The 25,981-nt window shown below is 63.6% G+C and overlaps 1 protein-coding gene and 1 long non-coding RNA gene across 12 annotated transcripts in view; one reads left to right on the forward strand and one right to left on the reverse strand.

Annotated features, from left to right (window-relative positions):
• The window catches only part of ZNF423 (zinc finger protein 423), a 262,390-nt gene that overhangs the window by 185,953 nt on the left and 50,456 nt on the right, over nucleotides 1–25,981 (reverse strand). For 2 of the 9 annotated variants that reach the window (XM_036231242.1, XM_016147610.2), the window contains exon 2: nucleotides 23,299–23,358. The exons of 1 other annotated variant lie outside the window; for it this stretch is intronic. In XM_036231242.1, the coding sequence (XP_036087135.1) occupies nucleotides 23,299–23,358 (60 nt within the window). Of the gene's footprint in view, nucleotides 1–3,159; nucleotides 3,366–6,932; nucleotides 8,262–9,520; nucleotides 11,485–18,742; nucleotides 19,385–23,298; nucleotides 23,359–25,981 lie in introns of those variants that run through there. 6 more of the 9 variants (XM_016147615.2, XM_016147609.2, XM_016147612.2 and 3 more) reach the window with 6 other exon arrangements.
• On the forward strand, nucleotides 1,442–5,148 carry LOC118611325. Of its 3 annotated transcripts, none has more exons than XR_004954182.1 (3): nucleotides 1,442–1,832; nucleotides 2,449–3,079; nucleotides 3,514–5,148. It is a non-coding gene; the product is annotated as an uncharacterized LOC118611325 (long non-coding RNA). The 3 variants fall into 3 exon arrangements; XR_004954183.1 differs by having other exon boundaries at nucleotides 2,449–2,702; nucleotides 2,952–5,148; XR_004954181.1 differs by having other exon boundaries at nucleotides 2,449–5,148.

Here is a 25,981-nt window from a genome sequence, read left to right on the forward strand (position 1 = left end):
ATGGACGTGCGACCCGGGAGGCGGTGCGGAGGCACAATCCCCAGACACTTTCCAGAACCGCTGGGGAGGAAGTTAAGCTACAGGGACAGCGGGGAGAGCGGAGCCACCGGACAGGTGGAGAGCGGCGGGCCCTGGGACCCGGGGGCTCCACGTGGAGTTTCCCTGCTGGAAAACTCCGGTACCTGAGAGCTCCCTGAGAGAGTAACCCCTAGCACCATCGCCACCGCCAGGGAAGTTAGAAAGCATCCCACTTCCGCGAGCCGGAGACGGAGCGAGAAACTGCCGTGTGCGCGCGGGGTGGACGCCGTGGACGCCGTGGACGCCGTGCAGAAACCAAGGCTAAGAAGGCGGGCTGCGCGCACGGCCGAGGACGGACTCCCGAAGACACGGCCGAGAGGACGGCGCAAGGTGCCCAAGGTGCACTGCGGTGACACGGCATCACGTGACAACGGCATCACGTGACGACGCTCAGAGAAAGTCTAAACACGTACACTAATGGCACTGACAGAGCATTCATGTGCAGTTCCAGAAAGACACACGTGGGAATGGCCTACGTCCCCCTGGGCGGGGGGAGGGGAGGCTGCCTGGGAGCTCCCCCCCCTCCCCCCTTCCCCTCCCTCCTCAGTGTTTCGTCCCTTAAACTGAAAGGCACGTTACTCTCTTTTATGTAACTAAAGTATTTCATAATTTTAAAAAATTACTGCTGAGCCACTAAAATTATTTAAATGATGAAAAATGGGTTTTTTTTTTGGAAATGATGAAATTTTTAATGAGACAGATGGTACATGAATTTAGGGGTCTCTGGATGGAGAAGGCCCCTCAGAAGGAAGGTGATCCCACCCAAAGCTTTATCAGAACAAAGTGCCGTGCCCGAGCCACGCGGCAGGAGGGTGCCAGGGCCGGGGCCAGTCCCGCCCCCACCTCCGTCCCGTGCCCCTTCCCCTCTGTCCAGTGTGGCTGGGAGGACAGAGAATTCCTGCCTGGAAAGCTAAGTGGTACCTAAGGGCTTCGTTTTACCAGCTACTGACTGTTTTGTTCACTGTGGAATCCTCAGCACCTAGACTGGTATGTAGCACATAATAGGTACACAGGAACTGTTTGCTGAGTAGATGGATGGATGGATGGATGATAAATGGATAGATGGATGGATGGATGGATGGAGGATGGATGGAAGATGGATAGATGGATGATGGATGGATGGATGGATGGATGGATGGAGGATGGACGGATGATGGACAGATGGATGGATGGAGGATGGATGGATGGATGGATGGATGGATGGAGACTGAGGTGAACGGAAGTCACGCACATTCATTCCTTAAAGCAGACTCTATTGCACAAACCTCTTTGCTGGACACCACACCAAGTTAGTCATTTTTAAGCAATGCAGACTTTCCACCTTCGTGTCCTTAAAAAATATTAGTGTTCTGACTGACTTCTCACCAATTTTCTGACCCTCCTGTGGGCTAAGCTTGTGAGTCATGGCTGAGTCTGGAAAACCACCTTCGGGGAGATGAGGATGGAAAACAGTCTAATTTAAGGAGCAGCCAGGTACTGCCTAAAACGCTTCCCTGGCCCCCTTCCACGGGCGCACATGGAAAGAATTACTCGACTCCCCCGGCGGGAGGGCGTCTGAGGGGCTGGCCGGCCAGAAGCGGCCAGTTGCTACGGCATCGCATCGGGCAGCATCAGGTGATCACTTGCTACAGGTGAGGTATGGCCAGGGTCGGAGTTCAAAACGGTTTCCGGAAACCTTTCCGGCGAAGCCCCTTCTCTGTGTAGCACAAAGAGCCATCGCGTTGGACACCCACAGCAACCACCTGTGCGAGGAGGTAGGTGCCGTTACGGCCTCAGTTACCGTGGGGAAACTGAGACTCGGATGGGGCGGGGCACCCAGGGTGACAGAGCAGGGTTCTCACCTCCCGGAGACCGGCGTCCCCGCTGAGCACAGAGGGGCTTCCGGGCGGGCTCCAAGCTCCCCTGGCTTCACCGGAAGGGGTCGGCCGTGAACTCTAGGCCGCGGCAAAGACGGCCGTGGCGCGGTCTGCAGCTCCCCGCCTGGGCGACACCACGTCTCCACAGGGCGCAGGGCTGCCGTTCCGTCTCCGCGGCACGGAACAGAGACGAGGCGGGGGGAGCGGAGCCTCTGTCTTAAGCCAAGGCACCGTCCCAGTAGGGCGACCAGCAGCACCCAGACCCACGTTCGTACGCCCCAGCCATGGGGGACCCCGGCTGCACGGGAACGAGGGGGCCAGCCCAGGGATGCCCGCGCCGGGGCTCTGCCCAGACCGCCCACGGGAAACCACATTTCCTGATGCCGGGCGTGCACCAGGCAGCCAACGGTCCCACCTGCTCTCGCCCCAGAACTGTTTCAGTATTTCTGAGCATCTTTCTTCTCCACACACACACACACAAAACGAAGCTTCGCTGTTATTTCCGATTATAAAGACAACCACGACTGGGGTGGACAAGGATCAAGAAAAGAGGAAACCCCGCCTGGAATCCCGCCCGCTCTGACGAACGAGACCTCGTGTTCACGGGCACGTGCAGCGGTCATCCTACAGGGACGGGGTCCGGAGCCGCACGCCGGTCTGCAGCCTGTCCGCAAGTTGTCCGGCTCTGCTCTGAGAGGTGGCCATGCCCTCCAGGAACCGTTTTTTGAGAGTCTGACTTTAAAGCTTCATCCGGAGGGGATCGCACAGGTTCCCAACTCCTTGTTAAATATAAACCGGTCCCAGGAAACGAACTGGGGAGAGGCGGGGGGTTTCTATCTTAGAAAAGGTTGAGCGTGTGCAGGTTTCTGGAGGTGCGGGTCAAGGACCACCGGGGTTGGCCTCGCCTGGGTGGAAGGTCTGTAAAATTGCAGGTGGTGCACCGGCAGCCCCTCCGTGAACACGGGGCCCGGAAATCTGTATTTTAACAAGATTCGGTGTCTCCGTTCCTAAGTACAGGCCTCGCGTCTTTCGACTGGAACGGAAACGATGATTTCCCATCACAATTTTGCGACCACCACACGGGACCAGGGGGGTGACAGCGAGCCAAGGAAAAGCGCTTGCCTCACACATCGGCACAGAGCCAGGTCTGCGGAGGGGCCCACGAGCCCGGCGACTGGGTGTCGCTCACGAGCGTGCACGCGCATTCGCACGCGCGCACACTCACCATCCCTTCCTGCTCGGGGGGAGCTGTGTCCCGGCCTCTTCCTCACACTCGCTGATCCCAGGAAAAGTTCAGGAAAGTCCCGCCCTGGGAGTTGTCGGCTGAGGGCTTCCTCTCCTCCACCAGACCACGAAGGAGGATTTTTCCCCTCCTGGGCATGAAATTGGGATGCTTCCTGGGTTTCGTCACTAATAGCTAAGCACAGGGCGAGTCATCCCCCCTCCAGAGGCCCAGCCGGCAGGGTTTCCAGGAAGGCCCTGCATTCTTCTGTCCTCGGAGGGGCGCAGGTGGGGGAAGCGAGCGGGAGGTTTCTGGGAAGCGGGTCCCCTGGGAGACACCTTCCGCTCTCCCTGCCAGCTGCCAGCTCTGACTCACAGAAGCCGGCACCGGCCCCCAGGGCCGGCCTCACGCTCTTCTCCACAAGAGAGACCCAGGAGCATTTACGACACGTCCGTGTGCACATTCACCGAGACCTGCGGCGTGCCGGGCTCTCTCCCAGGACAGACGCGGCAGGAGGGTGGCAGACACACCCGCTCGGCCGGGGAGGAAGACGGCAGAGACCCACGGAGAAACGAGACAACTCCTGCGAGCGGTCAGCGCTCTGAAGGGACGAGGGGGGTACGCGATGGGCCTCGCTGAGCCGGGCCGCGGACAGAGACGAGGAACCCGGAGCGCGAGCGAAAGGGACCTGAGGGGGCGGAGTGTCCGGTCCATTCCACGGACCGAAAGGAGGCCGCTTTGAGAGGAGAAGAGCCTCCCATCCCTGGAGGCATTCAAGCAGAGCCTGGAAGAGCAGGTGTTGGGGGCCCCTGGCACCAGGAGGGGCTCGGACGATCGGGGCTTCTGGGTTCTCTCCCACTCCCAGAACTGCCAGATCTGGCCTCTGCCCAGGGCCTGGGGGCAGCCAGCTCCTGCCCCGGCTGGACGGCCAAGGACAGACCACCCCTGTGCCGCAGGGACACGTGTACACGGAGCTCGGGCAGCCGTCTCTGGATCACGGCGGGTTTATCGGCACCACAGAACGTGGCCCCTCACGCGGCTGAATGAGAGGATCGTTACGGGGAAACCTGGGGCGGGGGTGGGGGTGGGGCGGCAAAAACTTTTTTGCCAACATCGTGCACTGAGTGCCAGGCAGAAGGGACCGAAGTCCTCCCTCGAGGGGCCCCCTGGGCAGGGCACTTCCTGCGGACAACTGGAACTCGGTCTACGGGGGTCCGACTTCCTTTGTGTTAACTAATTTCTGGCTATTTCTTTCTAGAACAATCCATTCACCTCTGCAATCCCCCTGGTGGTGACAGCGCCCCACCCCTCACCCTTGCCTTTCCCCTCGGCAGGCGGGGGAGGCGTGAAGAGCCACAGGGTCAAGCCCTGTCCCCACCGAGGGCCGAGGGCCGAGGGCCGGCCTCATTCTCAGCGTCTGGAGCTGGAATGCAAGAGAAGACCCCAGAGGGGCCTTCGAGACCCACGATGCCGGGACGGGCGAGAGGGTGCGGCCCCCCCCAAGGCGCTCTCCCTCCACAGAGTAACTAAGCGAGGCTCCCAGGCCCCAGCTCGCCGGGTACCCCTTTCCGCCATCTTGCTCTGATTTGCAGCCCCGCTTCCGGCCGCCTCCTCCAAGCCACCTTAACTGGAAAGTCTTCGGTTTGCACGGAAAGTTCCTCTCTGCTCTCTGAGGACACCTATCGAGGGTGGAACCAGGCTCCTCGTCATAATTCTTACCAGACACAGCTGATAATGACCCTCTTTCGCTAATGAAAAAAACACACACATGCACACATTGTGGCTGCTGTAATTAAGCCTGTGACGCGTCGGGTTGGAGGGAAATTAGATTTATTTACATGCTGTTCTGTCGCTGATGAGGCACACTAGCGATCGGGAGGACTTCTCATTAACCCTCGTTTACGGGGTGCGCTCTTTTGTGGCTCCTTCCCTCGACGCGCCCTTTGTAAACTGCAGTTGGTTAAAAAATAATAATGATAATAATTAGCCATTCTTCAGAGTTGGGCTCTCTCCTGTTAACGCATACCAATCCTGGAGTCCCGTGGCCCGGATGATGACAGGAACGAGCCGCCTGTACGATGTCGGCTCCGAGCTGCAGTCACGGCAACTCGGCGGCCAATCAGCGTCGCCAGAGGGCCTGCCGCCGGCCAGGCCCAGGCACCCGGGGGACCGAAACGGGAGCCCGAGACAGACAGCCCTGGCCCGAGATTAGGACACCCGGAGAGGAACTGCGTGAGCGGCCAGCTAGGGTAGAAATGACGGTGGAGGCGCCAGGCTGGACGCAGGCCGCCTGGGGTTGGAGGTAGAAGGACAGAGAGCCGCTGGGGGGCCTGTCCCGGAGGGAGGGAGGGAGGGAGGGAGGGAGGGACGGAGGGAAGGAAGCAAATGTGGCAGGTGCACAAGCCCACAGGGAGCCCACGGAGGTCGCCGGAAGTTCTCAGCACCCAGGGTTTTCGGAACAGACTTGCTGTCCTTTGCAGATGGCCTTCTCCACCGCGGGCCCAGGGCGCCCAGCTAAAGCACACAGGTGCAGGGCTAGGCGTTCACAGCCGGAAGTCCCAGGTGCTCAGACCTGGCCCCGGCGGGAGGCCAGCACCATCCCGGCTGCCCATCACCAGTTAACACGGCGCCCGGGCCTGCGAACGCACGGCGTCTACCACTGAACCACAGCCTTCGGGGGCAGAGAGGGGGAGTCGCTTCACGAGACTCATATGGGGACATGAAAATGCCTCCCAGTCCCAGAAAACGTCAGACCACGACAAGACGCGCATCTTAGAATCCAGGCGACACGACCTCCCAGTCCGGAGGACAGCCCCGTGGGAGGCCAGACGCCACGCGAGCCACACGGCGCTGGGCGGGCTTCCCCACGCCCCGCGCGCGGCCGGGCACGGGCCGCCTGGGCCGTCAGCGCTGACTCTGCGGGCACCACGGTCCTCCGCCCCGCCCGCCGCACGGACGGCAACGTGAGGCCGACACCCGCCGAGAGCTGGGATATGTGGGGCACCTCTGGCAGTGAGGCAGGGGTCGGGGGGCAGACGCGAACACGACGGGCTTCAGAAGCCCCGTCCACGCGGCTGCGCGATGACCCGCGTTTTCTCCGGAGGCGAGTGGGACTTCGCAAAAACCCAGATGCTGGTGAGCATCCGACACCCCACCTCAACGCGGCACAGCTCTGGGCACCGGGGGCGGGGGCGGGGGGGCGAGAATTCTCACTCCCCGTCACCCACCCACGATAAACGGCTCTCCTCCTGCTCGGCGGGTCCGTCTTCCTCGTCAGCCACGTGCCGCGTGCGACGGGGGCAGTTTCCCCTCACACCGAGCGATGGCGGCCGAGGCCCGCAGACCCCCGAGGGGAGGGACCAAATCCGGCAGCTCCCTACTCTCCAGACCGAAGACAACACGGACCGCCCCACCGGCGTCCGTGGATAAACGAGGCCCAGGGTTTCCCGTCTCGAGAATCACGTTTTCCCTGACTTCCCACATCCGTGGAGGGTTCCAGGGCTCTCTGATGCCTGTCGCTCATTCGACTCAAGAGCCTGCTCTGTTAACGTCTCGCGCGGTCGCTGCCCCCTCCCCGCCACAGGCAAGGGGCTTCGCAAACGTCTGCGAGGGGACGGCTCCCGCGACGAGGGTGGCTTTGTCACCCGCCCGCTGGACGCGAGTGTCCAGGACACGAGAGGACTTACATGCTGAGGACCACACGGCCACACCAAAGGTCAGCGCCATCTAATCACCCGGGATTTTAAAATCGCGTGGCCGACCCCCACAGAACTCACCTGCCCGTGACTTCCAGGACTCAGCACACCTCCACAAGCTGCTGGGACTCGGGAGTTCAAACCAAGCCAGACGCGTGACCGCCTGCCCCCGAACGCCCCACATGTATGATGAGAAGCAGACATCGCAGGCAACGGCCCCTCGCCACGGACGATTCTGCAGGGTGGCCTCGAAGACGCGCGTGGGAGGCCCAGACGAGAGCGAACTCGGGTTTGCCTGCCACAGCAGGAGTGAGGGCATCACCGCACTGGCCGGGGACGGCGTCGGCTCTTCCCCCGACGAGTGTAAAGCTCCCTGGCTTGTCCAGCCGCTCGTCGAACCCCGAGTGTGGACGCCCGCGATGGGGCAGGCCCTAGAAATGGTTCATCCGGGAGCCCAAACGTCAGGAGGATCCACTTCAGGGACTTGTTTTAAGGGATTGTTAAAACACTCACCCTCTCAAAACACAGTGCTCCCTCACACTCCTTAGAGAATGGCGCGCCAAGAGTAACTTGTAGCGGTGGCAAGTGCGCACTTGGGTGACAGCACTTTACAGAAATGCAGGGAAGTGATTGGCGTGAGTCGGGCCAGTGGTCACTTCTGGACGCAGGCGGGGCCGCGACCAGGGGGCTGAATGCTGACGGGCCTCAGGGAAGCTGGCAGGGCTCCGTCTCTAGACCCGGCAGGTGGTCTCAGTGGCCCCTGCCTTGTGACGGTGGGCTCGGCTCGACCTTTGTCTTGTAGGGGCGTCTGTTATCTGTGTGTTTCAGAAACTAGGAAGAGGGAAGCCTGCGATACCACAGAGGTAGTAACACAACCCAGGGGCCAGCAAATGGCTGGAGGGTAAAGGTCAAGGCAGTCCAGGGCCCGGCCACAGCCCGGGCGCTGCGGACGCCCCGCGCGGGCCCTGCCGACCACACGTGGCTCGCGACAGGTCTCGGTGGGGAAGAAGGGGAGTCAGGGGACCCGCGCTGGAAAGCACGGCTCGCCCTTCCGCAGGGACACACCGTCGCAGACCAGGCTCCCCGGGGGTGAGCGCCGCGCTCGGAGCCCTGGCAGCGCTGCTGGCTGGGAATGAGCTTGGTACCAGACACCCTAAATGAAAAGCCCTTTTTCCATGTAACCCCGAGTCCCTCAGACGTCAGGACCCCCGCAGGAAGTCGCCCCGTCCACCCAGACAGAGCCAGGAGCCCTGCTGCCCTGAGCCCTGTTCCCTCTCACCGCACAGAGCCCGTGAAGAGAGAGTCCTGGGCATGGACACCCCCGCTGGGCTGGGGTCACCCCGACTTGCTTCCACTGGAACCCCAGTGCCTACCACTGGTGAAGGAAAGAAGGAAGGAAGGAGGGAAGGAGGGAGGGAGGGACGGAGGGAGGGAGGGAGGGAGGGAGGGAGGGAGGGAGGGGCGGGTCGCTCTTCCACAAGCGCCTTCCTCTCCAGACTGCGGGACCAGGAGCCGCACGAGCCTTACTCACCATGGGACCATCAGTGCCTGAGCCAGGGTCAGCGCGCAGAAGGCCCCAGGATACTTTCATACAGTAAATGAATTTTTAAAAACACTGCACTAGGGATGGATGATCAAGACGTGGTGCTTCCGCCCAGGACCCCCTCCTCCAGCAAGCGGAGGCACACACCGGACCGTGTGACGAGGGCAAGGGCCGGTGACGGCAACGGCGCGGGAGCAGAGGAGGGGCCGTGCGATGGGAGCGGAAATCAAGGAGGGCTTCTCGGAAGAAGGACACGGAGCCGGTTCTTGAAGGAAAAGCCGGAAAGTCTCCCCGCAGGGAGGCGGGACAGTGCCAGGAGGTGGCCGGGGTCTCCGCGCCCCTGCTGACCTCACGCCGGACCATCCGCCACACGGGCCGCTTCCAACAAGTCACGTCCCCAAATTCTCTGCATGGTGGTGTTACCGCCACCTCCCCGGAGCGTGCACGCACGTGTGCAAACACACACACACACGGACACACAGACACACACGGCTCCTTGCCTCCCGAGTGCAGTGTGACCTGGGGCAAGTTACTCACCCTCTCTGAGGCCTCGGTCTCCTCAGCACGCACACAGAGACCCCGTGCCCCCAGCCAGGCACCCGGCGGCTGCGGAGAAAACGCACCCTCCCCTCCCCCGCACCTCTTCATCCGCTCAAAGCCCGATTAAACGGCGACCGTCTTTGCCAAGGACCTGCGCCTCCGGCGGGAGAGGCACACTCCGAACCACGTGGCACCCAGAGGCGTCCAGGTAAGGGCCAAGGCGAGGACGGACGCCCCTCCCCACGGCTCCCCGGGCCCACGGGCGTCTGGACAGAACTGCCCACGCAGGAGCCTGTGGACAGCCCTTCCCAGGTACCCAGACCCCACTGTGAGGCTGTGTCCGCGTCCAGGCCAGAGGCCCGAGGCTCACGGGGGCTGAGCCGGCCGCCCGACACCACGCGGCAAGCAGGAGAGACGGCTTCCCGGAGCCCCTTCTAGAACAATCTCCCTGGCACGGGACGGCCTGGACCCGACTTCCCACGCGCGCTGGGAAGGGCCCGCGGCCCCCGCCCCACACCACGCAGGACATCGAGAGGAGACGCGGGGCTCCCCCAGTGCCCCCTGCCCTCGGGCCCCGTGGGCCGACCTCTGTCACCTCGTCCTCGGCCTCAGTCCCCAAAGCCCACGGAGCCGGGGCAGGTTCGGGCGCACGCTGCCGACGTAGGGGAAACGCGCTTAGCAGAGCGTCCACACCCGGCCGCCTCGTCTCCGGAATGAAACCGTTTCCTGTGTCTTTTTTTTTCATGTCCCTTTTTTTTTTTTTTTTTTTTGAGGTTTAACTGAAACGTGCGGCCCAAACGTGGAGCCGACCGAGTGGCGAGTGTTTGCAGGGCACGACCCCACGGGGCACCCGCACACGCCGTCCCGGCCACTGTCCCCACGCAGACGCCACCGGCCGGTCCTGAAGCTCCCCCGGACGCGGCGCCCGCTCTTCCGGGTCTGGCTTCCGCTGCCATCGTGGCGCCTGTGGGATTCGCCAGGTCCTGGCGTGTGGCCGCGGTCGTCCGTCTTCACCGCCGCGCTCATGCTCTTCTTGTCATTTTTGCTTTCGTGGAGGTCGGATCCTACCCAATCCTTTTTTCCCATCGGTGTCGCTGACCAGGGGCAGACCCGAGACCACAGGCCAGCTCATCCCACACCTGTCCGGCGCTGGTCTGAGTTTTAAAGCATTTCCGTTTCCACGGCTGGCACCGAACCTCACGGAGCAGAGAGCACCCTCTCCCCCAAGCGAGGCTGGTGCTGAGACAGCCTCCCGACGCAGGGGCAGGAGGAGGGCTGGAGGGTGCCGCGTCTGCGGGCCGCCCGGTCCCGTGCGGCAGGAGCGAGGCCGGGCTCCATCTCTCCGCCAAAGCCAGGAGAGCCGGCATGGGCTCCCCGCGCCCCTGAGGAAGCCTCGCCACACCCTCGCCCCGTGCCCAGCTCCAGAGAACCCGACAAGCCTCGGCCGCCTGCCTCTGGCGTCCTCCTTACAGAGGAGGACGAGAAAAACGCCACGCCTTCCGGGCCCCCCGTCACCCCACCAGCAGACACGGCGTCGTGCGAGGGTGTGTGTGAAATCGTGCCGCCGCTGTGGGAAACGGGAGAGAAGTTCCTCGAAGCGTCGGCAGCCCACGCGGCCACTGACAGGCGATGGATGAACAAAACGTGGTCCATCCCCACGATGGACTATTACTCAGCCCTGAAAAGGAAGGCGACTCTGACACCTGCTGTGACGTGGATGAACCTCAAGGACGCGGCGTTAAGTGAAATGAGCCGGTCACGAAGGACAAATGCCATGTGCCTCCACTTCTGGGAGGTCCCTGGTGCACCGAAGTTAGAGACAGACAGTAGAACCGAGTCGACCGGGATCGGGGGGGGGGCGAACGGGGGGTTTACGCCTAACGGGGACAGAGTTTCGGTTTGGGAAGCCGAGGACGTTCTGGAGGTGGCGGCTGCAGTTCAGTGCTTAATGCCACTGAACTACCTGCACACTCAAAAATGGTTAAGACGTAAATTTTGTGTTAAGTGTCTTTTACCCCGAAAAACTTTTTTTACTATTTAATAGGCAAAAACGAAAAATGCTAAAAGTTGTAGCAGACAGACGTAAGAAAAAGCAGAAGTCATATTAATATATGACGAAAATGCAGTCCAAAGCACATGTTAAATAAGACAATGAGAACTGTTTCATATTTAAAAAAATAGTAATAGTAAGTGAGGGTTTACAGCCACAGAAAGTCTGCAGTGGGAGCAAGACGCATAAGGGTGTGGACTTCCCGGACAGACGGAGAGGACCACGATGCCCTCCCACTGGCTCCCGCGGTCGCTGCCAGGGAAGGACCTGTGCTGGGCAAGAAGACAGACCAGCTTCGGTCCGGCCAAGTGAGCTCCGAATCGGTGGACATGCCGTCCACACTTGCCCCGACATTTCAAACCTCCAGAACAAGTCCCAGGCTCCGAATGACTCCCGGTCCTCGGCTTCTTATAAAATGTGGTTTTGCGCCCTCGAGGGCCTGGGTGGCGGGGCGGCTGGCAGCCTCCGAACGGGGACCCGCCTGGAGCTGACGGCAAGGCCCCTCTGCTCCTTAGCGATCAAAGCGACAGCCGCAGCCCCGGCTCTTGACCACCCACCTCCCTTCACACTGCACGCGACAAGGCAGAGTCCAGCGACGAGGAAACCGGCGTCGGGGAAGCCGCGTAACGAAGCTGAGTCCCTAGCAGGGGGCGGAGCTGGGATTCAGTTCCCTGACCTGGCAGACTCCAGAGCCCAGTTCCTAACGGTCAGTCTGCGGAGCTCCTAGGGGACTTCGCAGCCTAGAAGGGAAGAAGGCTGGGCAAGCAGGACCCGGAGCGGCCAAGGCTGGATCGCGCACACCCACCAAGACCGAACCGCCCCTTAGCAATCATCTCCCTCCAAGAGTTCTCAGTTTTCACATCATTTGCACCTAAGAATCTGTTTGACCCAACAGACAGGGGCGGCAGACAGGAGAGCCGCGGTCCGAGAGGGGCACGGACAGCCAAACGTCACGCGGCCAGCGCCCGTCGACGCAGGCCAAGTGTCCAGCCAGGCCTCATCCCTCCACCCCAGACGCAGTCGGACCCTCCCAGGCCCCCCTTGGACATGACGCTCCGGGTGCAGACGGCACTCTGCCTTCGTGCAAGCCGCCCGCCCGCCTGCCAGCCCGACGCCCTGCCCTCCGTTTGTAACTGCGAATTAATGCGGACGGAGATGTCTCTGAACGAGCCTCACGTCGGGTCCACTCTCCTGTCCGTGAACCAGTTTCGTAACAGACGCCGCGCTGCCAAAATGAGAACCCCCCTCCTCTTCGGGCCTGTGCCCTCGAAGGCATCTTATTAGAAAAGACCATTTCTTAATTAACATTTTTGATCTTTAATCCATTACACGTCGCTTTAATCCTGCACGAGGTGCGGCTGGCCCACTTCCGCGGGCTGACTCCGGGCTGCGCGGGGCTGGCAATCTCCGCGCTGAGGGCTCGCTCACAGCTGGACGCCGCCACGGCCCGCCTGCTGACTCCCAGACACCACCCCCGGCCCGGCCGCGGGTAGCCTCCCGGGCGGGAGCCAGGAAGGGGGGCCCGGCGCAGACGCCCCCGGACGGGCCAGTCTGCCGACGAGAGTTCATTTCATTAACCCCTGAACCCCTTCTCTCCTCGCCCCCGACGTCTCCAGCGGAGGCCGCGTTGGCGGCTCTGGCTCGGCCAAGCGCGAGGCCCACCGGCTGGTCCCGCCTCCCCCTCGCACAGGGCTCAAGGCCCTTGGCCACGTCTCGAGGAAGAGCTGGGCCCCGCTAGGCCATAGCACCCACTTCAGAAAGCTGTGGACCTGCCTGGCGATCCCTCTCTCCCGCGAGGGTTTTGGGGATCCCACCTTCTCCCGGGGTTCCTCCTGCCTCTCCGACTGTCCATCCCCTCAACCTCTCCTCCTCCTCCTGACCTTCAATGCTGGGGCCTCCGTGGATGCAGACCTGAACCCCTCGTCCTGTTTGGGCTCACTGGCCAGAGGGGGTGCACAACTCCACAGTCATGACACCCAAATACATCCCCGCCCCCCCCACACTGCAGGGTCACCATCCAAGTGCCCACTCAGCAGCTAAGAGGCCCCTCAAACGCACGGCCGAAGCCTAACTCCTGAGCCCCCCGCCGCCACCCACAGCAGAGGGGCCCCGCCCAGGATCCCCCATCACACGAGGGGCACCCCCAGCCACCCAGCTGCTTGGACTCCTCACTTCCTCTCCTCTCCTCACCCCCGACGTCCAAGTCGGTGGCCAGTTCTGCTGGACCTGCCTCCCACGTCTGAAAACCCCTGAGTCACGGCGACCTGCCCCACGAGGGGCCACAGAGGCCGCACCCCGAGGGAGCAGCAGAATCTCGCCTGCACCCCAGGCTCACGCAGGCGGCCACCCCGACTGCAACCACCTCTGTGCACTGGCACACGCAGCTAACTGAAGTTAAGTGAGCCAGTCACGACTGACCTGTCCGTGCGCACCTGCCAGTGTGCACCTGCCGGAGTGCGCCTGCCGGAGTGCGCCTGCCGGAGTGCATGTACTGCTGCTGGCGAGGCGGGGACGGGCTCAGGGGCCCGCGCCGCAACGTGGCTCGGCCGCGCGCCTGCTGCGCACGGGAAACAGGAGTGACAACGTCGCTCGTGGGTCCGCGTGATGCTCGGAGGACGCGGGCAGAGAATCCCTGCGGAGACGCCCGCCTGAGCGAGGGGAGGGAGCAGAGCGCCCGGCGCGATGGCTGCGGAACAGGGAGCCCAGTTCGAACCCTGCCTAGCCACGACCTACCAGCTGGCCGACCCCGCTCTCTGCAGAGGGTGCTGCTCACAACGCGCTCACAACGCACACAAACTCACGGCCAGGACCGCAGGGCGCAGGCAGTCGGCCCCGGGGCCGTCCCACCTTGCACGGCAGTGGCCTCGCGGGGGCGCTGGCCTCCTCTGAGGGGTGGGTGCCAGGCAGCCTGGCCCGGGCCCCTGGGGGGTCCCCGGGCTCTGTGGCTCTGCAGGAGCCGGGCGCTCTGGCTGGAATCCCAGGCTGGCCGCCTCTCTTTCCTTTGTCTCCCCACATTTGGGGAAGGCATTTCCTCCTGCCCGGGCCTGCGGGTCAGGTTTCCACCCAGATGGAAAGTCCCACCCAGGGGCCCCCAAAGGAGAGCTCACCATGGAAACGCCACAAGGCGCGGGCCAGACACAGGGCAAGGGGCCGCTGGCAGGCCTCGCGGGGGCCGGGCAGAGGGCGGGGACGAGGGCCCCAGCAGCACCTCGCAGCTCCGGCGCGGGCCGACGCCCACACGCACACACGTGCGGAGGAGCAGCAGAGCCGAGCGTGCCGGGAGCGCCCGCCTGCGTCCTCCCAAGCTTTCTGAGCCTCAGTTTCCTCGACTCCGCCCCTCCCGGAAGTGAATGCTGCTCCGATAGGACGCGTAGATACGGTAACCCTGGCAAAGTGAGCTGGGGTGGGTAGTGTTGCATGGGAGCCCGCAGTCCGACCACCCCAGCGGTGACCAGGCCGCGGTCCGGGCAGCGAGGGGACACGGGGCTGAGGTGGTCTCCTGAGCTGCTGAGCTCGAGACGTCAGCTTCCCAAACCGCGTTCCCAGACTCCGTAAGCTGGGTCCTCAAAAAAAACCACTGAGGTTTCTGAGGTCGAAACCATCTGAAGAGCCTCCTCGCTCACCCCGATACCGACTGGCTCTTTCCGGTCCTGCGAGAAAGAAATCCACGTACGGCTCCGACCGGGCTCGTGGGCGAGGAAGCTGAGCAGCCGGCCCGCGACGCGGCCCGGCCACGGCGGCCTGTCCGTCAGCCCCTCCAGGCCGCACTGCATGTGACTCGGGCCGTGGTGCGCACGTTCCCAGCGTCGGGTTAAGAGGGGACTCTGGAAGGTTTCCGAGCCGTGCGCCAAATCACCAGACACCCACTGCCTGTCGTCCCTTCCGTAAATCCCCCAGCGGTCGGCGCCAGGGAAAAACTCACGTCTGTCCCCAGTTCTTGGATCAGGCAGAGGCGGCCACGCTGCCCCCGTCCCGTTTCTCTTTTGGCCTCGGCCGCCGGGAAGCTCAGCCACACAGCGACCCGCACCTTTGGCTTCTGACGTAAGCATGTCTTTCATCCGTTATTGCGGCTGCCCTGAGACCCATGGGCCACCTCATTTCACTTCATTCACACTTCTGGGTGCTGGCCGTGTGCCCGGCGCCGCGCAGAGCACAGGGCGTGTACACTCTCACCGGCCCTCACGACGACGCCACCGGGGAGGGCTTCGCGTCCCCACTTTACGGACCAGGCAACTGAGCCCCCGGGAGGCGAATGACGTCATCAAGTCCGACCTCACGGCGCACGCGCTGACGGCATCGCCAAGCGCTCGCCTGCTCACTGCCCGCTCACCAGACTGTGAGTCCCAGAAGGCAGGGGCTCCATGTGCCCCCGTGGCCTGGGGGGCACAGAGGGACACCTGACGGTTAGGTGACAAACAACTCGACGGCGAATCCGGGCCTGGAACCCAGGTCCGTCTGCTCCCAGTCTCAACGCCTGAGTTTTGGTCTCTAGGGCGCGGGGACCATGACCCCAACCCTAACCTTCACCGTGACGCTCACCCTACGACTAGATCTAGGCTCACTTCTAGCACAACCCCAGACGAATTTGTTCCTGCCCAACACGCTGCTCCCTGCCCGGCCCTGTTCTCAGTTCTGGGGGTCGACACTCTGGCCACAAAGGCTCGGGCGACACAAACGCGGCCTCCGGCGCAGATGGCGGGGTCTGCAGGAGGGAGAGGTCAGCGGGCCCGGACGGGGTCAGGGCCCCCTCCTGGGAAGGCCCGGCAGACCTGGGCAGGGCGGGCCCCAGGCAAGGCCTGGCCCGGCGGACAGCGGGGCAGGCTCCGCTCACAGAAGCGGCTGTTCTGGCCTGGGAGGGCCGCCCGGGAGGTGGGGAGGAGATGCCCAGCCTGCTTCCTGCCCATTTGCGGCTGGCCAGGAGCCCCGCAGCCAGCACAGGAAATAACAAGGGCCCCCAGAGGCCGCTGTGCAGGCCCTGCTCCGAGGCCGCCCAGGGAGGGAAGGGGCCATTGTCGGCCTTTGTTTCAGCTTCCCCGGCGCTCGGCCTCCGAGCGGCCCCTGGGAGCTAACAAAGCTTCCCCCAACCACAGCTGTCCAGCCTCCCCCAGCCCGACCCTGGGGACAGGCCCGCCGGGCCCCTGGGCTCTTAAAGGGGCAGGTGCGGGGTGGAAATGAAGTCTCGTCCACATGGGGGTGGGGCGCCTGCAGGCTGGAGCTGGCCGGGCGGGCAAACAGACAGATGGGCGCTGGGGTCCGCGTCTGCAGCCGGTCGGCCCAGCGCTGGCTCCGACAGCGGGGGTGTGAATCTTGGGACAGAAAGAATGTCTGAGGCCCTGGGGGAAACAACAAAGGAACCGAAGAAAACGGAGAGCGAGGAGACCCGCGGGGCGTCTGGAGCAGGCGCCGAGGCGGGAGCACCGTCCAGCTCCTGGGAGACGCGGCCCACAGGCCCCTCCCGCCCAGCCGCCAGCCCGGCGGGGCAGGCGGGCGTGTGGGCATGTGCGTGCACATCCCTGCACGTGCGCACGTCCCGCGCGTGTGAGCACGTGTGCACTCGCTCGTGCAGCCCCTCCCCCGGCAGCCGCGTGGGTTCGCCCCAGGACCCCGGCCGACACGGAAGCCAGGGAGGCCCGAGCCCGCACACAGCCCGGCGTGGGGTCCGCGCACGGCCCACGTTTGCGGGTGGGCCACAGCCGCGCCTGCCCACACACCACGCACCCGCGTGGATTCGGCGACTGCTCGGCACACGGCGAATCCAAGTTTTGCTTTTTGAAAACGTCCGGGATTTTTTTTTTTTTTCATGAATACTATCGATCTGCAGTCCACAATGCGAAACCCACGGACGTGCAGGGCCGACTGTCTATGCGAGCACGTGTGCATCTGTGTGCATGCACTTGGGTTTGCGTGCATCCGTGTGCGTGTTTGTGGGTGTGTGTGTGAAGGAACACACGAGAGAATGTATACGTGCAAATGTATATGTGCCCTGAGTGAGTGTGTGTATGGGGGAGTGCGTACGTGTATGCGTGTGCACCGATATGAGCGTGTATGTGTGTACTGCGTGTATGGGGTGTGTATAAGCATGTGCATGTGTGCTTGTGAGCAAGTACGTGCCGTGTGTGCACACGCACATGCACACGGTGACCTACGAGTTCACACATCACCGCTGACCAGCGCTCCCGGGCTTGAGGCCAGCAGTCGGCCCTGGTGGCCTCTCGCTGATGCTGTGTCACTGCCATGACCTCGTTAGGGCTCCTGGCTCATCCTCGCGCACGTCACTCCGTGAGGACACGCGACGTCTCCACGGAGATGGGCTCACTGTGACTTGGCCGCTGCGGAGTGAGCCCTAGACTCCGACGAAACCAGCCCAGGTTCAGACGCCGCTCCGGCCCCAACGAGCTGTGAGACCCGGCGCCAGTCTCTCGGCCTCCCCGCGCCTCAGCCGCTCACCTGTGGGGTGGGCGGATGCTTCCTCCTCCCTGTGGTTAAGGAGGGTTAAGTGAGCTAATGCTCATCAGGTGCACAGCCCCCGGGCTGGCACCAGTTCACGCTCACTAGGTGGTTATTATATTTTTATTGTTTTTACAGTTGCTTATAACAATAGCTCGTTGCTGAGGATACACAGTGAGCAAAACAGGCGCGTCCCCTGCCTCCACAAACCTGCAGGATCTGCAGAGCAGTTAGCCCTGAGGAGCACAACGGCATCCGCAGAAATGTATCCTATTTACTGGCCGCAGCATCAGCCCGCTGGGCTAAGGTATGGCCAGCAGCCATCAGTTAAAGGAGTCGACCACGACAAAGGGAGAAAGAACTATCAGGGTGGGCAAAAGAACGGCGTCGGTCAGCCAGGTTCAGCCTGCTACACATACGGAGTGTGTGTGTGTGTGTGTGTGTGTGTGTGTGTGTGTATACACAAGGATTTTAAGAGAATGTTGGCTGAGATAACAACGGCCTCACCCCTGTGGCCTGCGGCAGGACGCAGGCTGACATGGCGCTGGCCATGCCCAAGCCAGGAGCCGGGCCCTGCAGAGTGCCCGCCCAGGAAGCCAGGACAAGACAGGCGACATGCCTGAGCTGACCTTGGCCGTTTCCTACTGGGCACTGACCCACGGCTGCCCAGTCTGTGCGTCAAGCCCTGCCCAGGAAAGGAAACTGATCACATGACAGCCTGGGGGCCCTTGCCTTTCAGAGCGAACCCTGCCCACCAACGCCCCACCAACTGCACCCCAGCCTTTTCCTCTTGGGAAACGAGCCGCGCCCCACCGGTCAGGGTCAGCACAAGTGAGGCTGGTCCCCTGAGGACTTGGTCCCACTGCAACCCTCCAGGAGGGCGACAGCGAGAGTGTGGCCCACTGCGGGGATGCCTGGGGGCAGGCAGGGGACGCGGGGGGAGGGGCAGGTGGGCGGGGGAGGCGGGGGAAGCGGGGGGAGGTGGGGGAGGCAGGGAGGGCGGGAGAAGGAAGGGGAGGCAGGGGGGTGGGGGACGGGGGGCAGGGAGAAGGGGGAAAGGAAGGGCCGGCCATCTGAGCCTTCTCTGTCACTGCAACGATCCAGGCTCAGAGCTAAGCTCTGGTCCAAGCTTCCCTCCACGTGTTATCAAATAGCAAGAAGAAAAGTACAGCGCATCAGGTGCCACCCTAGGGTGCTAAGGCTAGCCCACGCGGACACCCCCAGGTAACCCTCGCAATGGCCTTGGAAGGCGGGACGACCATCCCCAACTCAGACGAGGACAAGGAAGCACAGAGAGGTTAAGTAACTTACACAAAGTCACACGGCTGACGAGTGTCTGGACCTCGAGCCCAATTCTTGATCTTCACCAAGTGAACAAAGATCCGGCCTTGAACTGCCAAGGGCGAACAAGGGCAAAGAGGCCGAGGCGACGTTCTCTACCTCGGCTAACGTGTGCCAGGTACCTGCCAGCTGCCAAGCTGGAGCGAGGCTCCGGGAGCAGCGAGAATCGTAAGTGGTCACTGCGCAGCAGCAGGGCCGGGGCCCGTGCAGACGGGGCGTCACGAGCAAGCAGAGGGCCGCGAGGGCCCGGAACAGGAAGGCCCGCGAGGCTCGGCGGACAAAGAAAGACACAATAATTACAGCAGGGTTATCATGGTACACTTCCTGGAGGAGGTGTCATTTAGGCCCTCCTCCAAAGGATGAGCTCCATAGGCAGAGGGTACAGCCAGATCAAGGCCAAGAGGAGCCGGCAGAGGGCTCAGCTCATGAAACCAACCCTTCCATCCTCGTTACTCGGGGCGCCGCGTGGGCCGGCAGCATCGGCGCCACCCTGGGGGAGCGAGACATGCAAAGTCTCAGGCCCCGCCCAGACCCGGGGGTCAGAGCTCTCACTTGAACGAGATCATCCGTGCCCCGAGCACCCGAGTTTGGGCAGACTTGCTGCGAACCCCGCCCGGGCGGCACGGGGCGCTCTCCCCAAAGCCACGAGGAGCCGCATCGCGTCCGCTCACGCCCACACACGTGCCTGTGTCCCTGGCTTCAAGCCGCCAAGGAACTGCTGACTGCCCCCGCCCCCAGGGGGTCCTCAGGCCTTGGAGGGGGGACAGACACCGCGGAGACACCCCCCTACCCTCGGGGAGCACCCGCACTTGGAGAAAGTGGGACCAGCCCGCTCTCATCACCGACACCCCCGGAAAGACCGACGGTGCCAGCAGAGGACGGGGACACGGGGCTCGCCGGGGTGAGCGGCCCCCGTCGGCAGGGCCGGGAGCAGGCGGGGCGGCCGCTGTGCGCCAGCCGCGGGTGCGAGGCGAACGGCAGAGCCCCCGCCGCTGAGGACGCCCCGAGTCCCCCCGGAGAGGCGGAAATCAGCACGACGCACCCCACCAGGCGGGCGCGAAACCATCGGGCCGGTCGGAGGGGAGGGAAACGGGGTCGGGGGAGACACCGCACACGCCCCCTCGCACGCACCCCGGGTCCACACGGGCCCACGCGCGCACAGCAGACACGACGCGGAGGAGGGGACACGGGGCGCAGCCCGGCAGGAGCCCCTGGCCGGTCCGAGGCCGGCGGGGTGGGCAGGAAACACCACGTCCTCCTCGGAGAGCTGGTCCCAGCCAGACCCCGGGGCGCCGCACGGAGGGCCCCCGAGGCCCCCAGGGGAAGGAGGAGGGCTGCGCCCCCGGTGCACACGCACACGCACGCGCACGCACACGCACGCACGCGCACGCACACACACAAGTGCACACCCCGCGCGCACACAGGGCACGGGCGCCCTACCTCGTGGACTGCTCACCATGGTAACGGAGTGGCCACCGCTCGGCCCCAGTCACCACCTGAAGGTTTCCGAGGCCTCCTGTGCCAGGAGAGGCAGCGCTGACAAAGGCGCAGCCCGGGGCCGGCCTGGCCGGGGGTCCGCCGTGCAGACCGGCCAGCGCATGCCTGCCACGCTCCCCCGGTGAGCCCGGGGCCGCCGCGTGCCCCTGCCCAGCCTGCCTGGCTCCACTTAGCTCAATTCCCCGCAGACGCCCCAGCCGTGCTAATGAGAAACTCCCCAGCTGGCCCCACATAAAAACGCATTTCATAAGTCTTTAAAATGCTGGGAAATTCTACATCTATTTAGGACTTTTCTGCTCCTTTAAAACGTCCCCTGGTCCTCGTCGAGAAAAACGACTGGACTGGGGGCTCAAGCACAAGAGGTAGACAGCACAGCCGGAGCCAAGGGCAGCTTCTGACGCTGGCCACGGCACTGTGGGGACGGAGGCCGGGACAGCCTCGCCCACGAGCCAGGTGGGGGGGTCACTCAGGAAGGAAGCGGAGTGAGGAACACCAACGGGGGCGTGGGGAGAAAGGGGGTAGGGACAAGGATGGAAAGCCAAGGGTAAAAGCTACTGGGAGCCCCTAAGAAAAACCCCAAGGAGAAAAAGACCACCTGCACCCAGATGTCTGTCAATCACCTGCACCCAGATGTCAGTCACCGCGTTGTCTATAAGAGCCCAGAGCTAAACGCAGTCCAGCAGGGGCCAGCGGGTAGTAAAGAAATGAAATGCCAGTCCACCCGGTGACCCCAGCAGCTACGGAGACAAAAGGATCTGTGGGTGTGGGGGAGACACGAGGCTCGGGCCTCAAGGGAGCTTCGCGGCTCCCACTAGCCCTTCGCCCCAGACGTCACCGCGGTAGGCGCGTTCACGCACGGACGCAGCTTAAGCGGCCAGCTCGCAGAGGCCCGAGGCTGCCGGTGGAGCTTCTGCGAAGCAGTCGAAATAACAAATCTGCGCTCTGAGGAAGCGTGGGCGGGGTGGGGGGCAGCGCCCAGAAGCCTCGGACGTGCAGGCCACGCATTTCCAGCCACTGCGCTCACCAAACCCGGAGGCTGCGGCGGGCGGGGGGCTGCAGCTCTGGGTGCAGAGCTGCCCTCCGCGAACTGCACCCACGCCCAGCACCCACGAATCGTCATGGTGGGGGCACACGGGGCGGGGGGCGGGGCGCAGGCCCAGCCTTCGAAGCTGGAAACGTCTGCCAGGATCTGAAAAGCGTATCTTAACAAAGCCGCTTTAAACAAACATAAACGTAAGTTCCGTTTGTTTTGAATCCGATGATTTCGTACGAAATCCGGCTTTCTGGTCTCTCTTTTGATAACTCGGAAGATGTGATCGTTCTGGGCCCGGGGGCCTTGGCACACCGTCTGCGGGCACTGACGGACAGGCCCAGACCCCCTGCGCCCTCACTGCTTCCCACGGGGTAGGCAGGTCGGGGGAGGGCCGCACGTGGACACCCCTGGGCGGGGTGCTTTCCCGGTTTGGGGGTTTGGGACACAATGGGGATCTTCAGCGCGAGCCTGAGCAAACACACCCCACGTCTGTCAGGACGCCCGGAGGAGACATGGAGCCTTTTCATCCCACTGTGTTTCTTCCAACCATGGGGAGGGGGTGTCCCCCACCCAGGCGACAGGACAGGACAGATCCCAAGAATTTGAGCATTCCCCCCCATTCTGGCTTCAGACAAGGTCCCTCCTGTGGAAGGAGCCCCCGTCACCAAGGGCCAGGCACCTGCAGACACAACAGCGCCCAAGCCCGAGTCGGCCAGGCCCCGGCCAGCACCCAGGTCTCCGGCAGCATCTGGCTGCCGCTGGAAAGAGCCCCGGACCAGGAGTCCGGGGACCTGGGTTCGGCGCCGGCTCTCTCCAGCCCTTCCACCCAACCTGTACCAGTGCTTCCCAACTTTCCGCCATCCGTGACCCATCTTCATGACTGTTGCTGAACCCGAGTATCACATGCTACCACTTAAAACCTCGTCAACTTAACTTTCTCACTTATGTGACGCTAGCATCATCTGAAGTCACAAACGACCATGAAATCACAGATTGGATGTGTGGCGGATCCGGTGCTGAACGTCCGTGGGCCTGAGGCCTGACGCCCCAGACCACGGACCCGGAGCAAGTCTCTCCTCGGCCCGGTTTCCACATCTAAAAGAGGAGGAGGCAGAACTCCCTGTAGGTCTTCTCGGGCCCAAGCTTCTACAAGACGGCACCCACCCCGCTCCCCCATGGAGCCAGAGCGAGCTGCTCAGAATCCCGGATGGGGGACAGACGGGAGAGCCCGGCCCCTGCAGGACAGCGAGCCAGGGCCCCGTTTGCAGGCCAGGGCCTGGGTGCATGCAGAGCAAACAGAAGACCCGTGAGCTCCACACAGAAGTTCCCGAAGCCATCTCCCATCCCAGACTCCTCAGGGAGCTCGAGCACAGACCCTGACGAGTCATCCACCTCTTTACAGCCAGGGAGGCTGAGGCACGGAGAAGGAGTTTAGGCAAGGGCGGAACTGAGCTGAAAACCCAAGTCCGCCAACTGCCAAGGCACCCCGTCACCCTCCGACGGCCGCGCACCCCACCGGCCTGAGCCGCCCCCGGCTCCTCCCCCTGCAGGCGTGGGCGCGGGTCTGCCAGCCCCGGAGGGAAAACAGCCCCTTCTAGGAAGGGAGCCGTGGGAACTGCGATTTCTACTGGAGTTTAAACGCCCAGCTAAAGGGGCTTTTATGCAACTGGACTGGGATGAATTGGCAGCGACCCCCAAGGCAGGGGCGCCCCAGCCCGCGTGCAGCAGGGGGTCCGTGGCCCATCTGAATGTGCCCACAAGAAAGAAACGGGGCCCCCTGGAGAGTCAGGGCATATTAGTCTCCGTACGTAATAGATTTTATTGGCCATATGGAACCGATATAAAAACTGTGTTGCACGGGGCAGTCTGGGCTGGAGACATGACTGTGACAGGAGGAATGTGATTTCCATAACCAGCTGGGTGGCTTTTCAAGTTGCCGAGTCGGCCCCCTAGGGCCCCCTGCAACGCCCGCACCCGCAGCCCCTGGGGCATTTACCTGATGCCGTCACGGAGGAGTCCCAGGCCAGCGAGAAGTCCGAGGCCTCCCCCTCTTCGACTGTAAGAGAGAACAGAGATGGGCCCGTGAGTTTCGAAGATGCGCAAACAGATCGTCGGGGTGCGGCAGAGACCAGGGGGAAAAAAGTCATTTGCGGGGCGCTTAATAATACCCACGGATCGGGCGAGGGGAGAAAGCCTCCAGGGGCGTGTGTTGGTTTCGCAGAGATGTAAAACAGTCGGAATGCGAGAGAACAGTGAGAACCAGCCGCGCGGTCTGATTCCCCCGCCCCGAGCCCCTGGCAGGTCTGATTCCCCCGCCCCGTGCCCCGAGTCCCTGGCAGGTCTGATTCCCCCGCCCCGAGCCCCTGGCAGGTCTGATTCCCCCGCTCCGTGCCCCGAGTCCCTGGCAGGTCTGATTCCCCTGCCCCGAGCCCCTGGCAGGTCTGATTCCCCCGCCCCGTGCCCTGAGTCCCTGGCAGGTCTGATTCCCCCGCCCCGTGCCCCGAGCCCCTGGCAGGTCTGATTCCCCCGCCCCGAGCCCCCGGCAGGTCTGATTCCCCCGCCCCGAGCCCCGAGCCCCCCGGCAGGTCTGATTCCCCCGCCCCGAGCCCCCGGCAGGCATCGCGGATCAATCACAGCGGTGCTTCAACCCAGAGGCAGCATCTGTCTGTCCCCACACAGAGCTGCTGCAGGCCACTGCCCTCTACGGTCAGAGTTTCCGCGGGCCATGAAGCCATTTGCCGCTCGCCAGACCAGAGCAAAGATTCAGACACCTCCCTGACCCCGCAGGCATCGGCCTCCTACAGACAGCCCCTCAGCCCGAGAGAGGAACAAGGCCACTCCCAGAGGTCGGCGAAGTGTGGGGTGCTGTTCTCCACACCGACACGTGACCGAGACAGACCTCAGAGCACGCTGAGGTCGCCCCTCCCGAGGTCGGCAGTCACGGACGTGTAATAATACCACGGCGAGGTCGCGGGCTTGGTAAAATGGAACTTTGTGGAAGCCCAGATGGACATGCACATGCACGGCATTTTCCACATGTGCAGGCGGAAGCTGCCACGTGGCCCCAGCTCTCCGGGCACCGTCACTGTCTGCGTGGGCCGCGAGCCGGGCGCTGTGGGGCACACACCCCGAGCCGGGCGCTGTGGGGCACACACCCCGAGCCGGGCGCTGTGCTGAGTGCTGGCCAGGCGTGACTGCGTGTGAGCCTCGTCAACAGACTCGCAGAGAGGTGAGGTGGCCTGAGGTCTCACGGCCGAAGAGAGTCCAGGCAGCGCTTGGGCTGATGCCATGGGCCGCCTGCCTCAGAGGCTGCTCCTGAAACCGCGGCACAGAGGGTCCTGGAACGACGTCGTGTCGTTATGACGCCGATGACATACTGCAGGAACTCAACTCTTACTCGCATCCATTAGCGTAGACCCAAACTGGCTTCGTTACAGGTCGTCTCACTTAAAGTCGCAGAACGCATCGATGACGTAAACTGAGGACCTGCTGTGTGCCGAGGCACCGAGGGTCCTGTCCTGAATCCTGGCACCTCAGGACTGGAAAGTGGCCTCCCCCCCACCCCCACCCCCGGCCCCACGGAAGCCAGGGAGGCGCACAGCCTGCTGGCCAGCTGGGCGCTGAGAGGAGCAAGCCACCCGGCTTGTGCCCCGACACCGGGTTCAAAGCCCGATTCTGCCTCTGACTAGCTGCACGAACCTGGGCAAGTGATTCGACCTCCAGGCTTCGGTTTCCCCACCTCGAAAATGGAGATGATGACGGCACCTGAGCCTCGGGATCGTGGGGACGGCTCGGTGGGAGTAGGATGGCTGTCACCTGCTGCGGCGGCGGCCCCGGCGCCCACGGCGGGAAGAGCTCTCGGAATCAACCAGCCCCGCCCTGCCCGGCGCTGCCACTTGCCACCCGCCCCCGCGCCGCACCCCACCCGCGCTGCACCCCACCCGAGCCGCGCGGAACGTGCTTCCTTTAACCCTGAGACACTGCGAGAGGGGACATCCCACCTCGACAGGACGAGATGCGTTCTCTCTCGCCCAAGCGTGCGTCCCGAAGCTCGGACGCGAGACGACGACTGCAGCGTGACGACCCGGGCCGGCGCTGGCGCCGGAGCTGGCGTCCTGCTCAGCCGGTCCCGGCGGGGGCCGCGCCGCCATCCTGCAGCTTTGCAAGGACGACCGAGGCCTTGCGCCAGACGAAACCGATGCTCCTCGCTAGGCCGGTTCGGACCCGACGGCCTCCGGAACACGGGCGGATAACACGAGAGCCAGCGGCGGCGAGGCGCGCCTGAGAGGACCTGTGGCCGACGGCCCTCCCTGCCGCTCCGGACACCGGCCCCGCCGCGCTGCATCCTCCGCCTGCACGCACGGCGTCTGCTTCGGCCGAGAGGCTGCGGGCCTCGCCTCGCCACGCCGCCGTTCTGCCCGGCGCCTTCCACGAGGTCCGCGGGGGCCTCTGCGCCTCGTCAGCCGCGGGGACCAAGACGTGAATGGGCAACCGCCCCCTCTTTGTGCCCATGTGCACCCCATGTATCGGCACAAACAGACCCCCGAGGCCCATGCAGTGCTCTTTGCTTGAGGAGTGTGACCTCCCACGTCACTGACCTGGAGGGTGTCCCCAAGATGCCAAGTCTTTCCCTCCCTGCGATCCGGCCACCTGCCTACCCGGGAGCCCCCGGGAGGACT

This window comes from Rousettus aegyptiacus, unplaced genomic scaffold (assembly GCF_014176215.1).
Source record: "Rousettus aegyptiacus isolate mRouAeg1 unplaced genomic scaffold, mRouAeg1.p scaffold_m13_p_14, whole genome shotgun sequence".
NCBI classification, from domain to species: Eukaryota; Metazoa; Chordata; class Mammalia; order Chiroptera; family Pteropodidae; genus Rousettus; species Rousettus aegyptiacus.